The sequence below is a fragment of the Amphiura filiformis genome, chromosome 1 (genome assembly GCF_039555335.1).
Source record: "Amphiura filiformis chromosome 1, Afil_fr2py, whole genome shotgun sequence".
In the NCBI taxonomy this organism is placed as follows: domain Eukaryota; kingdom Metazoa; phylum Echinodermata; class Ophiuroidea; order Amphilepidida; family Amphiuridae; genus Amphiura; species Amphiura filiformis.
The window spans coordinates 80811084-80826639 of NC_092628.1; the positions used below are offsets into that span (position 1 = coordinate 80811084).

At 34.8% G+C, this 15556-nt stretch overlaps 2 protein-coding genes across 2 annotated transcripts in view; both read left to right on the plus strand.

Moving 5' to 3' along the window:
- The window catches only part of LOC140154393 (acetoacetyl-CoA synthetase-like), a 29852-nt gene extending 19430 nt beyond the window's left edge, over positions 1-10422 (plus strand). Inside the window, exons 17-18 of the mRNA XM_072176963.1 lie at positions 717-846; positions 5745-10422. Coding sequence (XP_072033064.1) covers positions 717-846; positions 5745-5866 — 252 coding nt within the window. The 3' untranslated portion in view covers positions 5867-10422. The remainder of the gene's footprint in view (positions 1-716; positions 847-5744) is intronic.
- A 3111-nt stretch (positions 10423-13533) lies between these two features.
- Positions 13534-15556, plus strand: part of LOC140154403 (transmembrane protein 132D-like) — a 56446-nt gene continuing 54423 nt past the window's right edge. The window contains exon 1 of the mRNA XM_072176974.1: positions 13534-13751. Within this exon, the coding sequence (XP_072033075.1) occupies positions 13694-13751 (58 nt within the window). The 5' untranslated portion in view covers positions 13534-13693. The remainder of the gene's footprint in view (positions 13752-15556) is intronic.

Consider the following 15556-nt stretch of genomic DNA (forward strand, 5'->3'; position numbering starts at 1 on the left):
ATCCTTTTTTTGATGTCAAAGGATGATGTAATGGTAGATTATGTGATGTTATCATGCATGATTTAAAATCTGTGGATTCACATATTCAACTTAAATGAAACATGATAAGGCAAAAAAAAAATATTGTTGTGTTGCCCTCAAGTGGGAAAATGGGAAAGTTGGGTCGGACGGTCGGATTTTTTTTTAAACCTTCAGTTTTAAAAATCCCTCAAATATTAAATAATGCTTCTTCAATTAGGGACATTTGTCAATTTTGACTTCTGGATACCTGTTAGATATCATTTAAAGACTAGTCTTTCAATAAAATATTAATTTTAAGTGAAAAACATTGATTTTTTGAACAAATCTGTAAAAATCATCATTCAAAAAAAAAAATGCCGACCCTGATTTTTCAGGATTTAGGGTCGGGCGGTTGAGGGCAACACAACAATTTTTTTTTTTTTTGGCCTAAGGCCTGTCGACTCGCCCTGCTTAAATGTTTGCTGCCCTTTTGTTTGAATCAGGGCTCAAAATACACAGGGCTAAGTGTGATTTGCCCCAAATGTCATACAATGACCCCATGAAAAATATTTGCCAATGGCTAAAAGTACACAATGACCACTTTTTGTAGATTATGTTCAAAATGGCTGTTGTATAAATCAAAAAGTATTTTGAACCCTGGTTCAATTTATTGCAATTTTGTAAATATTAAAATGATTTTTTTTTTTTTTTTCCAGTATACAATCAATGGCAAGAAAGTGGAAGTAGCAGTAAGGAATGTGATTGCTGGTCAAGAAGTGACCCACCGAGGAGCATTTGCAAATCCAGAATCATTAGATCTCTACAAGGACATTCCAGAATTACAAGGTTATTAGTAATGATATCTTTTTAATGATTAAGAAATTCAAATTAGACGAGAACAAAGAGGATATACTATTCAGCAAGGTCCTTCAGCACTCCCCGACTGCTTTGCCGGGTAAAAGAATTTGGTCATGCCTGGGTCACACGAAGCTATGTAGCGTGATTCAATTAGCTAATCAGAACCCTATTTCTGTGTTTAAGCTGTAAACAGTGAGAAATTGGCAGTGCTAAAGGACCTTGCCAAATACTATAGGAGAATCAGTCCATATAACCCTCTGCTTAACACTTTGGGACAACCACAGTATCGGTTTGTTACACATGGGGGGCCAAGATAATGCACATGCAGCATTTTTCATTGTACACTTGTAATTTTTATCTTGAAGGATGAGAATAACAAAGCAAATTTGATAACCTTAGTGTGCGTAATCGACACAACACATTAATACACACACACTACAACCATGCATGCATTGAAGATCAAAGTTTGGCGGGTGCATGGTGAACCCAATTGGGAACACATAGTCCATTTCCCCCTCCATGAGCGATATGCACACATGGCAAATTCTGATCAAACCTCAAAAATGTAAATCTTCCGGAAATTACCAGAATTCCGGAAATTTAGCCAAAAATTTGGTTCATTGAACCTGGAAAAAATGATCCTGCCATCAGTTGATTGATTGAAAGGTCATGAGATGTTTATTCTGATTTTGAAATCACTCAAGATATTTTAAACTTGTGTGTGAGTGGGTATAGGTGCACACCTGACATACCTCTATTTTAATCACTTAATGATTTTAACAATTCGTGAGACAATGCTAGTAGATAATAGTTTTTCATTCCTTTGACAAGTCTTTCAGAAGTAAAACCAGTGTTTGGTATAATCATAAGATTATGTGATAATTTGACCAAATATAGAAAAAATGTTGGAGAGTCCAATTTTATTTTGCTTATTGTGTAGGGTATAGATTCTTGATTGGTTCCTTATTTTATTTGGAAATATCATTTTTTTCATCACATTTTATATATTTATTGTATACTAAAAACTTCATTTTGTGGAAATATATTACTTATTCTCTTTTATATTTTCTATATGTGTATCTTTTGTATAACTTGACTGTACCTATTTATTTGGTGATGTCAATAAAATAACTTGAACTTGAACTTGAACTATTATATAATTAGTAAGACACAGATCTTTCAGCTGGAAACCAAAGCAAAATACTCCCACAAGATATTGTTGATATTATTTTTTTTTTCAACTTTTGTGATATTGTTTTCTTTATATTATGTGAACTTGGAACATTGTTTATGGTCCTTACTGGAATTCTTGACACTGCTTTAAGGCAGGACAGAGCCAGGAGTTTATACTCCTGATTGGTAAACCCTTAGTAGAGTTAAATTTTTAAAGTATCTTTAAAAACTTATTTTTATGTTGTGTGCTAATTAGTAGCAGCTGCTTTTGAATCGTTTTATCATAATAATTCTTTCCCTCCACTATAATAGTGAATGCATATTTGGTTGTTATGAGTGAGGTTAGCAGTAAAATATGGTCAATCTGATATAATTTTGATTTTAACCCCTTTATGTGTCAAAAATGTAACATATATTAACATATGTGAGTGGACGCGGCGAATCAGCCGTAAACTCGGCAAATTGTATTCTGAGTAAAGCGCTCCACAGACTCCGAGTATTGTACGTACAATATTGTATGCAACATATCTACGTTATTTAATCTATTGCCATTCTATTTCCAGTAATGTTTAAGTTCTAACGAATGTTTGATGAAAAAAATCGATAATATGTTACATGTAATATCTAGTAGAAATATATTATCGATTTTAGGTCATCAAACATTCGTTAGAACTTAAACATTACTGGAAATAGAATGGCAATAGATTAAACAACGAGATATGTTGCATACAATATTGTACGCATAATAAAAAGTCTGAATACTGCTTTAAAGTGTAAAATGTATGTGAAGGTCGATTCATAGGTGTATCAATTGCTATGCATAAGTATCTTATCAAACGCTGTTTAAATCAATCAATACTACTACTGCTGAAGAGGATAATAAGCTTCTACCTATTTCTATAGAATAGTTCTTGTCTTTGTTTGCTTTGGATAAATCCTGTTCAAGTGGTAGATAACAAAGCATTGTATTTTGTCTAGGTATGTATAATCAACAATGAACAATGAGAGGATATTTCTGAACCTCGTTGACTTGGGGATGATTTGAAATGACCGCCAATTATGACTGTTGGATATTTATTACCAGAAATGTAGAAAAAGAGACACATGTAGAACCGATAAAAAATACAATTTTGTCGAAGGAACAGAGTTCAACAAATCATAACCCCGCTTTTGGATATCGTTTGAAGTCAAATAATATACCATTTTAAAGCTTATGGTATATATTTTCTAAACATGAAATAAAACAAAATTGACCGGGGCCGACTTTACGGCTGATTCGCCGTGTCCAGTCACATATACATGCAACTTATGTCTTACTGACTTATTTAAGGTTAGGAACTTCAAAACAATTAAAAAGTTGATTAATATATTTACTGCATGCTGAATACTTATAATTTGCAATTATTAATTCTGACACAAAATCGGGCTATTCCATTTAAAATCCACACTACCCCTGTGGAAGATTCAGCTATAGTCTTCCACAGAGGGAGTATACATTTTGAATAGAATAGGCAATTGGGTAACTTCCATTTGAAATACTCACTCCAGTTGTGGAAGATATAAGTTAAGCCATAATACAGGGGGAGTTTGTTAAAATGATTAACTCTGAACAATTTAATTTGAAAAACATACTCCCCCTGTGGAATATATTTCCAAAATCTTCCACTGGGGTAGTGTGGATTTCAACTGGAATAGCCCATTATATTGTATCCTATAACTACAACCAAAACATGGTAATGGTTTATAAGACATGATAGATGACAAAATTACAATGATTTTGATTTTACAATTACGTTAATTTTTTCTAGCATTATTTTGTGTGTGTATTTTGGGTAAAGTGTAATCTTTTTGAAATGTGATGATAATTACATGAATTAATATTTGAAGGTGGACAGAAGTGTGGTTGTATTTATAATAATATTTTGTTTGTATATTTTGGGTCAAATATAATATTCTTGTCTAATAAAAGTTGTCTTTGAATGTAACTGTTGCAGTAATGTAACTATAAAACTATGCTAAGAGGCTGATGATAATATTTTTATTGAATTTATTACTATTGACTATAAGTCAAGTTACGTATCTAAATCAACTTTCCAATAATTCTGATTAACACAATTTAATTTCATTATTATATATTTTGTTTGCATATTATACTCGTTGCATGCACGCCTTTGCTAATGGCACTGAGATAATTAATATGGTGAGTACAGGTACGGACAAATAACAACAAAACATTAAAACATTTTCATAAATATACATTGTCTGTACTGCATCTTTTGTAACACTACATTACATATTTATAATTTACCATACAAAATTTGTTTAAATATGTATTTCTTCTCCTCTTCCTAATTTTTCTCTTTGCCACCTGTTCCATGTTGTACCTTAACATACATCTGTTTTGGCATGCCAGATTAGGCCATGCCAGATTAGGCCATGCCCGATTAGGCCAACAAAAAGAAATTGTTTGATTGTGCTCATTTGACTGACCCTAATCTGGAAAATCTTGAAAAAGTTGTTATTTTGTTTTGTTATACTGTACAAAAGAACTCCAGAAAAATGTTTTTTTTTTTTAAATTTAGACACCCAGAAAGTTTATTTAAACAGTTTCTTCACGCTACTAAATTGTTTATAAAATGAATGAAGTGCAGCCCTCGAATTACGGATCTGAAGGGCACAGCAACTTTTTTAGGGCAAGTTGGACTTTCACTAAAAAGGCAAGGCAGCACTGCAGTTTGTAATATTTCAAGAGTGCATCATGGCAACTGTTGAGAAATCTCCCAATTCACACCTTTTTGGACTATGTATTATGCTAATTAGGCCTATACATGTTTTGTTCCTATGACCTTTAAAAAATATTATTAAAAATAGAATTCCAGGTGACCGACCGACCCTGCCCCTTGGAGGGGATGTATTCATTGGACAATCAAACAATTTCATTTGTTGGCCTTACTTTGTTGTCAGACTGTGTAATATCAAGAATCATGATGCAGGTAACAACTGGCTAGTGCCCAAAATGTTGAGATACAGCCCTTACATAATATCACGTCATCTCATATCACTCTCAAGTATCTTGTGATATGTTTATCACCACCTCCTTTGTGTACACTTTCATTCGTTTCATCATGGTTGCCAGTCATGTCTCATATCTATCTGTAACTAGTTTTTCAGGCTACAATTTATTTACTCATAAAAATACCACCTCACCTTGTAAAATAAGAAGAAAAATATGATGCACTATATTTACACTATAAAACTAAAGCGGCTTTCTGTATTTTCTGACTCTATTCATCTTGTATTCAGTAAATCTACCAGTTAGTTTCTATCTCAGATGTCTTCCACAACTTTGTAGCACAATAAATTTGAATATGCTTTGAATATACAATGGTCAGCTCATAATAAGCGAGAATTATTTGGTTTTTGTAACTGCATGCATCAATAAAGTCCGCAATACGCAAAGGACAGTTTTCATACTGTAGGTGCTGTGCCCAGCTCTATGTATCATGCCATTTATCAATCCATGATGTTATGTCCCACCTATTACAAGCTGATCATAATATAGAATTGATATCATGGTGCAGTGTATGTCAACAGAAATCTTATCTTATCAATTATTTCTCTCATGTTACTACAAATTGAGTGTCAGGTCTTGCTACTTCAAGAGGTGTTCTAATCATATCTCTCACTCTCATTCTGTTCCTCCTTCTGTTCAGGTCACTGGAAAAGTGGTAAAGCACCCGGAAGTCCAGCAGCTGTAACTGTACAACCATTCAAGAAGCAGAAACTAGACTCCGGTGCATCAAATACAGCTTCTGATGATGGGCAGAAGAATTGATATTGCTACCAGATGGCAAAGTCTTTCAGTAAAGTTATACTGATTTCATCTATGACAGTGTTATACTATTTTTCATCTTTGTGAGATGGTACATCAATGTGCTGAGGCAGCTGTGTTGCATGTGTGTGTCAGTGTTGCCAAAACCTTTCAGTGCCAAGTAGGCGCCTAAGGCGTGGCATTGGCATCACTGATGGGTGGGTGTGTGTGAGACATCACTTTGCAAACGCTTGTGATTTGAAGCTGGGCCTAATGAAATGTACACTGATGCAAGATGTCCCTGATTCACCAAAATGAGAAATAGTTTATGAAGTATAAAAACTAAGGTCTTGATTAGTTGATTGTATCAGGTCATGATGGCTATTACTGTTGAAATCCATACATCCCCTTTGGAAGACATGACCTAATCTCCAACACAGGGAGTGTGAATTTCAAATGGAGTCACCCATTCAGGTAACCCCATTTGAAATTTACACTCCTTGTGTGGAAGATTAAGGACTTGTCTTCCATAGGGGGTGTATGGATTTCAACAGTAATAACCCATTAGGATTAGGATTGGATGATGAAACATGTATATAATGCTTACACACTAATGGTGGATTAGAAATTACTGAAGATCTTGGGCAGGACCCAAGATACCTCAAAAGTAGTTGAAATTGGGGACTGTGCAATAGTTTTCTGCCATATGGGAAGGTGATTGCTCAAAACAGCATGACAAAATGATTTCCCACGATGTGCCAAAAATCTTTGCCCTCCACATTTTCGCAAGTCAAATTGTTTTGTTTCAAACCGGAATGATCCAGATAAGCAATGCAAGTAATATGAAAATGTTGCATTTTGCCTCCTGCAGGAAACACAATTATTGCACAGCCCCAAGGAGTTGAACTTTTTAAGCTATTTGATTCTTGTGACATGTATTAAATCGGAACTATGGTTCATTGGGTGAAGAAAGAAAATGATAGGTACCAATTGTTTTGGTACAATCTGTTAAAGACCTAGATATATGATACAGCTCAAAATGTGAACTTAAACTGCGCTACAGAGCCCATTTCACAAAAGATTTCAATTTAATACAACCTTCCCTTCAACTGAAGAATTATGTCTCAAATTGAAAAGCTTCATTTATTTGTATAATGAATTTTGTAAAGTAAATTAATACATTAAACATTTTCTAGTTTCCATACTCAAACATTTTATAATCTTGGTTTCTTTGTATAAATCGGGCATGAGAGTGTTCCTTTTTTAAAAGGAATTCTTTTTCCCCCCAAATTTCTTTGTTTTTATTTCTTTTTAGCCTGTTGTGAGCATTTTTGCCATATTTTATGCGCTTTTCCCTTTTTTTTTCATTGAAATGTATTCTCATGCCTGATAAATGAGTAATATTGCCAAATTTATAAATGTTATTTTTAGTTAGTTTGGGGTTAAGTTCTCCTTACTGAAGCAAGCTACAAAACTGAAAAACTGACAGTTCTATGATAGGTATGATCATCAAATTTTCAAGTATGATATTTCACATTGAAATTGATTTATTTAGAAAGGTGATTATTTAACTTAAAAAATGAGGGGTCAACCATGTCTGTAGGACAAAAATTAGCGAAGTTATGGGCAAATGTAATTTTCCAAGTTCTGTGACCATCATTGACGGTACCTTACAATGAATTACTGTACAAACAAGCAAGTACATGCAACATTTTTCAGTATGGCGATCCATTTTACAGAAAAGCTATTTTATTTGAAAAAAAATTACTATCACTGTATGATAACTTCTGTATCAAAGTATACCAGTTGACACTTTTTATCTTTCTACGTAAGGTTTCTGGCGTCTAAATTTCACATTTTTGTATTTTCCTATGGGGATTACACAGTTAAGCCATTTCTGTGGTCACAAGTAGGAGTTGAATGAGGCCCTCTGTAATAAGCAATGTGGGCATACCTATCTATGAGAAGTCGTGCAATTTTGTAACTGAGGCTAGGTGGTTTACTAGTCTTAGATAATTTGAAGGTCTTATTTGCTGGAGGTATCAACTGCACCATACATAGTGGTTGCAATGGGGTATTCCAGTTGAAACCCTTAAATGGGCTTACCTGAATGGGTGACTCCATTTAAAATCTACACCCCCTGTGTGGAAGATTAAGGTCATGTCTTCCATAGTGGGTATATGGATTTTAACTGGAATAGACCAATACATGAATAATTCAAGTTTGCGTTACCCATCCGACACCATGTGGAGGTTTGGGTTGAGTTGCCCGCGAACAAATACTATGCCAGCTCTGCGGACCTTGCCGGACCATTTCTCTTTCAAAATCTCATTGCATTTTAACTGTAATTGTAGTTAAAGGGACAGTTTGTAATTCACAGCCTCATCCCCCACTTCTCACAAAAAAGTTGAGATTTTTATACCACACGGGAAACCTCTGGCTATATAATGTTTATGTACAAAACAATTATTGCGGATAAATTATCGTTTAGCAAATATATCGTCAAAATTGTATTTTGTTCTGAATGAAATTACAACACAGTGACCTATGGAGCAGTGTTATAAATTATGCATCATTATGCATAAATCGCAAACGCAAAATCAGAATTAACTGAAATTTTGGGAATAAGCTTTTTCATGGATATCTACCGAAACATGTAATAAAAAGAGGATGCTAGGCTCACAAAATACTCTTTTAACTGGTGATGATGTAATGATGTGTTTCTAACAATTAACATTGTGTGCTTGGTATCAAAATCAATGGCTGAGGTCATCAGTCTGACCAACAAGCTGTAAGTGAAACTGAATCATATCATGTCGCATTGGATAGTCTAAGTGTCATTCTAATGGTTGCAAAAACTATACCATATTGTCTGTAATATACGCTCCCCCTCTAATAAACGCCCCCTCCAAGTTTTCTGTGAAAAATTGACAAAAATGCAAACATTTCCATGCTACATCTTTAAAGCTTGCATCAGTCTTGTCAGTGAGGATTGCTAAATTGCATGGACAAAACCTATTATGACTCAAACTTCATTTCATTGCCTTATTATGGTAGAATTTCACCAGATTCTTGCTTGATGATGCACCTACAGGTGTAATTTTTTTGTATTTACCACGAAAATATCATTTTCCGTGAGCGCCGCCATTGTAGTAGTATTAGTACAGTCATAAATTCCTCCTTTATACAGGAGCACCATCGGGAAAGTTAACCCGATCTTTTTCACTGACAATTCACCATCAATAAACGCCCCCTTTTGGAAAAATGCAACACCCCTGGGTTGTTTATTACAAACAATATGGTACTTTGCATAAGGTTTATGTATTAGTGATAATTTTGCCCATGTTTTCTGCAATGTCCCATGTTTTCTGCAATGTGTTATCTTTTTTCAGGGTTCAGTCAGATGCCTGAAATATGCCAGGATTATGTAACTTGGCAACAACTATTACATTGTATATGGTTTATGGTTTGCAAAAATATGTTTTCGTATTATGTAAATATTACTTGGACTCGAATGGTAATTTGGAAAATTGTATTCAAATGTTTGTTATCAAAATGAAAACATAATAATAGCAATAATTGTGTATATGATATGTTAATGTATTGGGTATACTATAGAGAGAGAGGGGGACGGGAGAGCAAGAGGGAGGGAGGGATATAGAGAGTGTGTGAGATAAGAGAGGGGAGTGTTACAGAATGCGTACCAAATGAATGCAGCTGATTGTTGACTTGAAAGCTATACACACCAAATGCAATTATCAAAATAAGCCCAGGTTGTCAAGGATCATCTTAGGCTGAAAACTTATATTAGGGGTGCATGCCTGTAATAAAAAGGGAACTGCACAACAGCCAATGTAGCTCAACAGTCAACACCCAAATTATTTTCCTGTGATTTTATTTATGTCACCATCACCAGTTTCATGCTCAAACATGTACCAAGGCAGGAAAAGTTTACAGCAGGCACAAAAAGGTTGCTATACATTGGTTCGCCTCAAGTTTGGTAGTGGCGTAGATGTATAGTTCGGTGGTCGCAGGGGGTCGCAGTATCGAATCATGCTCATTATGCAAATCAAGCAGAGCTTATAAGGGCGGTTTATCGGCACGCTTGCAGCACAATTGCAAAAGGCATTAATGTCACTACTGAGCTAGAGGTGCATCAAAGAATAAAGAAATAGAAGTTACTGTTTTAAAAAGAATGATCTGTTGATTCAAACGACTTGCATGAGTGTAAAGAAATTAACAATTAAACAATTATCCACATAATTAACAGATGGGTTGCTCAGGAAGACTGTTAATTTGATTAGTTACAACTTTGGGGGAAATATGAATGTATTTTCATAAATGAACAAGGAAATAAATGATTGTATCTTAACCATAATGTGAATGTGTTATTTTATGTTTTAATTTTGCTTTGGGGTATTAGGCCAAAAAAAAAAAGTTTGTTCCTAGTAGCCCCGGCTAGTAGCAAGTCTAAAAAGAGCAGTGTGCAATACGGTTTTAAATTTTTATTTAAATATAAAAAACTGCAGTTGCGCAACAGGAACCACTTCACAATTTGTTTGTTTGTCTCTGCCATGTTAGTTAACCCGTGATTATAAACATTTTCATTGTCATTCTAATCATGTAATTATTGCTAGCTGGCTGTTTCTAGCTTGTTTCTTTTCTGATTTTAATGATTTTTGAGCACAGTGCATACGGGCCAGTAGAAACAAGTGTGTTTCTTTTTTTTACCTTTAATAGCACACCGTATACAAAGGTGCCAACTGGAAATTGTTTCCAGTATTTCCTACAAATTACCGAAAAATACTGAAAACATTAAAAGTATACTCAGCTGTTATACTATAAAAGTATGAGAAAGTGAAAATGTTGATTTTGTGTGGGAAACTGATTTTAAATTTGGAATTCCCTCATATGTGATGTGGTATATCGAAAGCAGACACTTTTGGTCAGGATTCTTGTATTTTTTGAGACATTTTTCAGGGTAATTCCTACTCTCAACATTGTCATTTTAGTCAATAATATTTTTAAAGGCCGATATCTCAATTTCCAATTTTATAATTCCATAACTTATGTTGTGGAGCAAGATATTTCTATATTTAAGATATGTAAAAACCTCAGAATTGATTAAAAAAAACCTGTCCAAAAGTGTTTGTTTTTGACACGTCACATATTATTTGACCTGCATGAAGTGCATCTCATCAGGCTGGATCTCACCACAGGGGCTGGCATATAATGTTGGAGACTGCCCTCTATTGGATACTTGTAATAATAGCACACCTGGCACACATCTCAGCAAAGGCATAAATGCTTTTAAACTTGTCTTTGTTTTGGTCAAAAAGTTATCAAAGGTGATATAAATGTTTTAAAATGTGTTATAAATGAAAGTTCTATGTGAAAAAAACATAACATTTAAAAAATGTTATTTAAAATATTTTGCCAACATTTTTGCAAAATATTTTGTCAACATTTTAACATAATTATTTTGCAACAAGTTTTCAAAAATATTTTGCGTGTTTGTTTTTCTTAGCATTTCCATATCATCAGCTGAAACAACAAATTCATTTTTTGATTCTTTTTTTTAAAATATTTTTTTGCCGCAAAATCATGAAAATAATACTGAGACATGTTTGATAACGATACTCGCATTGTTTAGGTATAAAACAATTGATATTTGTTCTTTAAATGTGTAAATCCCGGGGAGGGCACTCACAAAAAATGGGTGACAGGGATCTGCAGCCACATTGACCCCTATTTTACAACTTACGTCTCACCCAATGACCCCTTCTTTTGTTTGACTGAACTCACTCTCACACAATGAACCGCTTTTTTGTTTTTCTGTCACCAAAAGACCCCCTTTTTTCAAGAATTTTGGACAAATTTCTGATAATCTTACCAAATGACCCACTTTTTCATTATTTTTCCTCATATTTTTCAAACAATATAAAATTTGATCCCTTTTTGAAAATTTTGTATCAACTTTTATAATTGACCAAAAATTTTACCCAGTCTCATGGAAAGACCCCCTTTTTTGGTAAGATTTTTCCCAGTCTCTTGGAAAGACCCCTAGTTTCGAACTGCCACACTTCCAGTCTAGTGCGCCTACAGGGTGTAAATTAACCACAATTTTATGCTGCAGTGTACTTTTCAACACTCGAAAATGACATCTAAAATTCAAAATAAAGTTTTTAAAAAATCTTTAAAAAAACATTCAGCATTTTTGAAACTGCCATGGGCTTTGAGACGTAGCATTATTTTTTTTAGCCTAAAACATTAAATTTTGATGTTTGCTGGGGAGGGGGCACTCCAAGAATGTAAACAGTAAACATTGTACACATACTAGCCCCATCCCCCATCAGATGAAGTTTACTTCAGGCACCCCGATCACAAGTACAAGTTGTTTAAACCCAAGGGTTCTCTGGTAAAAAAAAAATTGGGGTCAGCAATTCACAATTTTGTGAAATTGGTTGTCTGGGGGGACCATACTGAATACTGATATTGGCAAAATCTGCAATGTTGCTACTTCCCTTTTGCAAATGTGCCACATTGAAGTACTAATTATTAGTGTTAATGTGGGTTGATTTTTGAACACCCTGGGCCAAAAAAAAAAAAGGTCAATACCGCACACCGACATCGCCTGGCTAATAATTACTTGGTACAGCAGGGATACTAAACTAAATACCCGGGATCGATACACGTGAATTTGCTATGCACAAGTTTGATATGAGAAAATCTTTGGATACCGGTGTGATGAATATCTCCCGTAAATGATTTTGTATAAAGAAACCAGATGTGGTTCCTTGCACATGAATATATATTTTGAACAGATATGATAGTCGTTGGCGTGCGCTTTGAGACAGTAGCTTGCGTCTTGAGTCAAAAACTGACAATAATTCCGCAATAATTCTGATTTATATGTGCCGAATTATATAGCGCAGTGTATAGGCCAATCATGAAGGTTGTCTAAAAGAATATGACCTATGGCATACCATGCTTGACTGACACACAGCGAGGTTAGTCACCGAGCTAATCGGGCTATTGTCAGTAGCCTTAGTCAGATGTCCTTCAGCCTATTATGCGACTGAACTATTAAACAGGTCGATATGTATAATGGCCATGCGTGGCGGTGGATTCAGTCTACCATGGCGATTTCTGCCATGAAGATATCGGGGCGATGACACTGTGTACCGGGGGTCAACAATTCACAATTTCAGTTGGCAAAAAATATTTCTGTTGTTACATTCACAAGTTTGTGAAAAAATTGCTCCGCTCACCCTCTCGACTTGCCAAAAATTGCTTGGTTCCCCTTTTTTGGTGGCCAAAAAAATCTTGCCCCCCCCCCCCAATTTTTGCCTCCTCAGGGTTCATACACAGGGGTTCATAATAATTGCACAGTCCCTAAACAGATAAAGCCGCAGATAAAACAAATTAAATAAAGTTAATATTAATATTTTTATTTATTTATTTATTCGTTGTTTATTTAATAAATAATTATGCAGAGGAATTCAGATTATTTTAATGGTCAAATCAATATTTTAATGTCCACTAATGAAGTGATAAAATTAAGCTAGCAAGCAAGATAGCACTAAAAATGACAAAAACTTTGTGTCGTGAAATTTAAAGCCCAGTAAAAATAATTTGAGCATGATTCGGTAACGACCGCGCGTCGCCCATTAGTACGGCGATCGGCACTCGTCCGTAGCTGCTGCACATCAGAACAGGTGCATATGGATGCTGTTGTACCAGCGATGTTGTGAATGAACGAAACACATTATTGATGAAAATAAAGCCATGAAATCAAGATTATATTGACACCGCGATTTGCTATTCATTGGAAATTTAACTGAAAATATCATGATGGAAAGAAAAAGGCGATCTTTTGCGCTACTTGTTGTTGTCTTTGGCGTGTTAGGTGAGTTGATTTTGATGTGTTTGTTGTCCCGATCTTTTCACATACTGATACTCAGACAGGGCACGGCACACGGGGACCGCACTGCAGTGCTCGGTGACCTGTCTCCGGCTGGTGCATGATCTGAGATAGTCGCCCGTGGCACATATAAATTAGATGAGACAATGTATTTTTCATTAAGTTAGCCAACAGTTAGGGCATAGTTTTTACAAATACTAGGCCTCCATGCGTACTACTAAATTAAAGTGCTACTTTTTAGTTGTAATACCAATTACCAAGTGCTACTTAAATTATTACCTCTAAAATAAAATGTAACTTGAACTAAGCTTAGCTATAAGTTATTTATTTTTTATTTATTTTATTATCCTGTTCACCTGTGTAGGCTGTGAGTCTAGACCGCATGATTGTCACCTCTCTTCTCTGTCTCCTGGTAGTATCGGAGAAGATATAACATCATCTCTATACATGCACAATCATGAGATGAATGCCCGGGATGAATGTCAAGACTTAATATTTTGCCCACTCCATTCAGGCTCAGCTCAGCACTAAGTTGCATTCTTGGGCGTGTAAATGAGCTAGTTAGGCACTTATATGGTCCCGGGCACTTAGTGCATGCAACAAAATTGACAAAAATGAGGTGAAACAAAGAAAATCACTAAATTTAAGCACCTTTGTGTGTACGTATCAGTGCAGTCTATGATCTGTTGTGACAGCGGTCGATTGGCTTGATGTGTTATGAACGTCCTATGAATTAAATGACTGTAGAAAGTCATTTAAAAAATCTCAGATTTTGTCACAAACAGATTTAAAGCCTCGATTTGTGCTGGATTATATACATGTTAATTCATTAAGGGGGTACTACACCCCTGGTCAACTACTGCGCTGAAAATTCAACAACTCACAGCAAGTAGTGATTTATTGATCAAATATTGGTTTTCCCTAATTTTTGACTGTAACTCCACAACTGTTGTCTTTGTTGAAATAAAATTTCCAGTGCAGTAGTTGTAGTCCTTGCCCCTATAATATACATATCTTACTTGTCACCAATGCGCTATAATTTTTGAGAAAAATGCAAAATAGGCACAAAATTGGGCAGGGGTGTAGTACCCCCTTAAAGTGCATTTCAGTCTTGGCTTTTAGTTAATCTTTATGCAAAGCGGAGTACCGGACTACCGTATTGGAAATCAAGTTTAAAAAAATTGGAAATTTGCGATTGTAATGAAAAGAAAATAGTACACCGGTAGTGATCGAGATTTAACAATACTGCTCTAAAGCTAGCCAGCAAGTGTAACTGAATAAAATAAATAGTTCACTGCAAAATAATTTCACAAATAATCAGTCAACTGATACATGCATGTATATATTCATTAAAAATTCATAGTTTAAAATTGTGTCTTTTGAATAATGATTGAACTCTAGAGGCGAATATACCCGGCTTTCATGGTTCATAAAACAGAAGAATTCCTGGTTTGGATTTTGTTCCCATCAAATTGCAACAATCTATCCAGTAGGCCTATCTTACCCCAACTGACCCCTAAAATTAATCTGAATTTTTAAAAGGATGCTATAGTAGGCCTATTGTATTCACATACATGACATGTACGTATATACATACATGTATCTGTGATGTATTATTTTTATTAAAATGTGACTTCATGTGTTGTCAGTTTCATACTTGTATTGTAACATACTAAGATAAGTTATGTGGAATTTGATTTTTAAAGGTAGACTAGACAGATAATGAATGAAACATAATTATTTATGGTTCATGTGAAGTTATGATACATAAATGCAAGTAAGCTTGACTC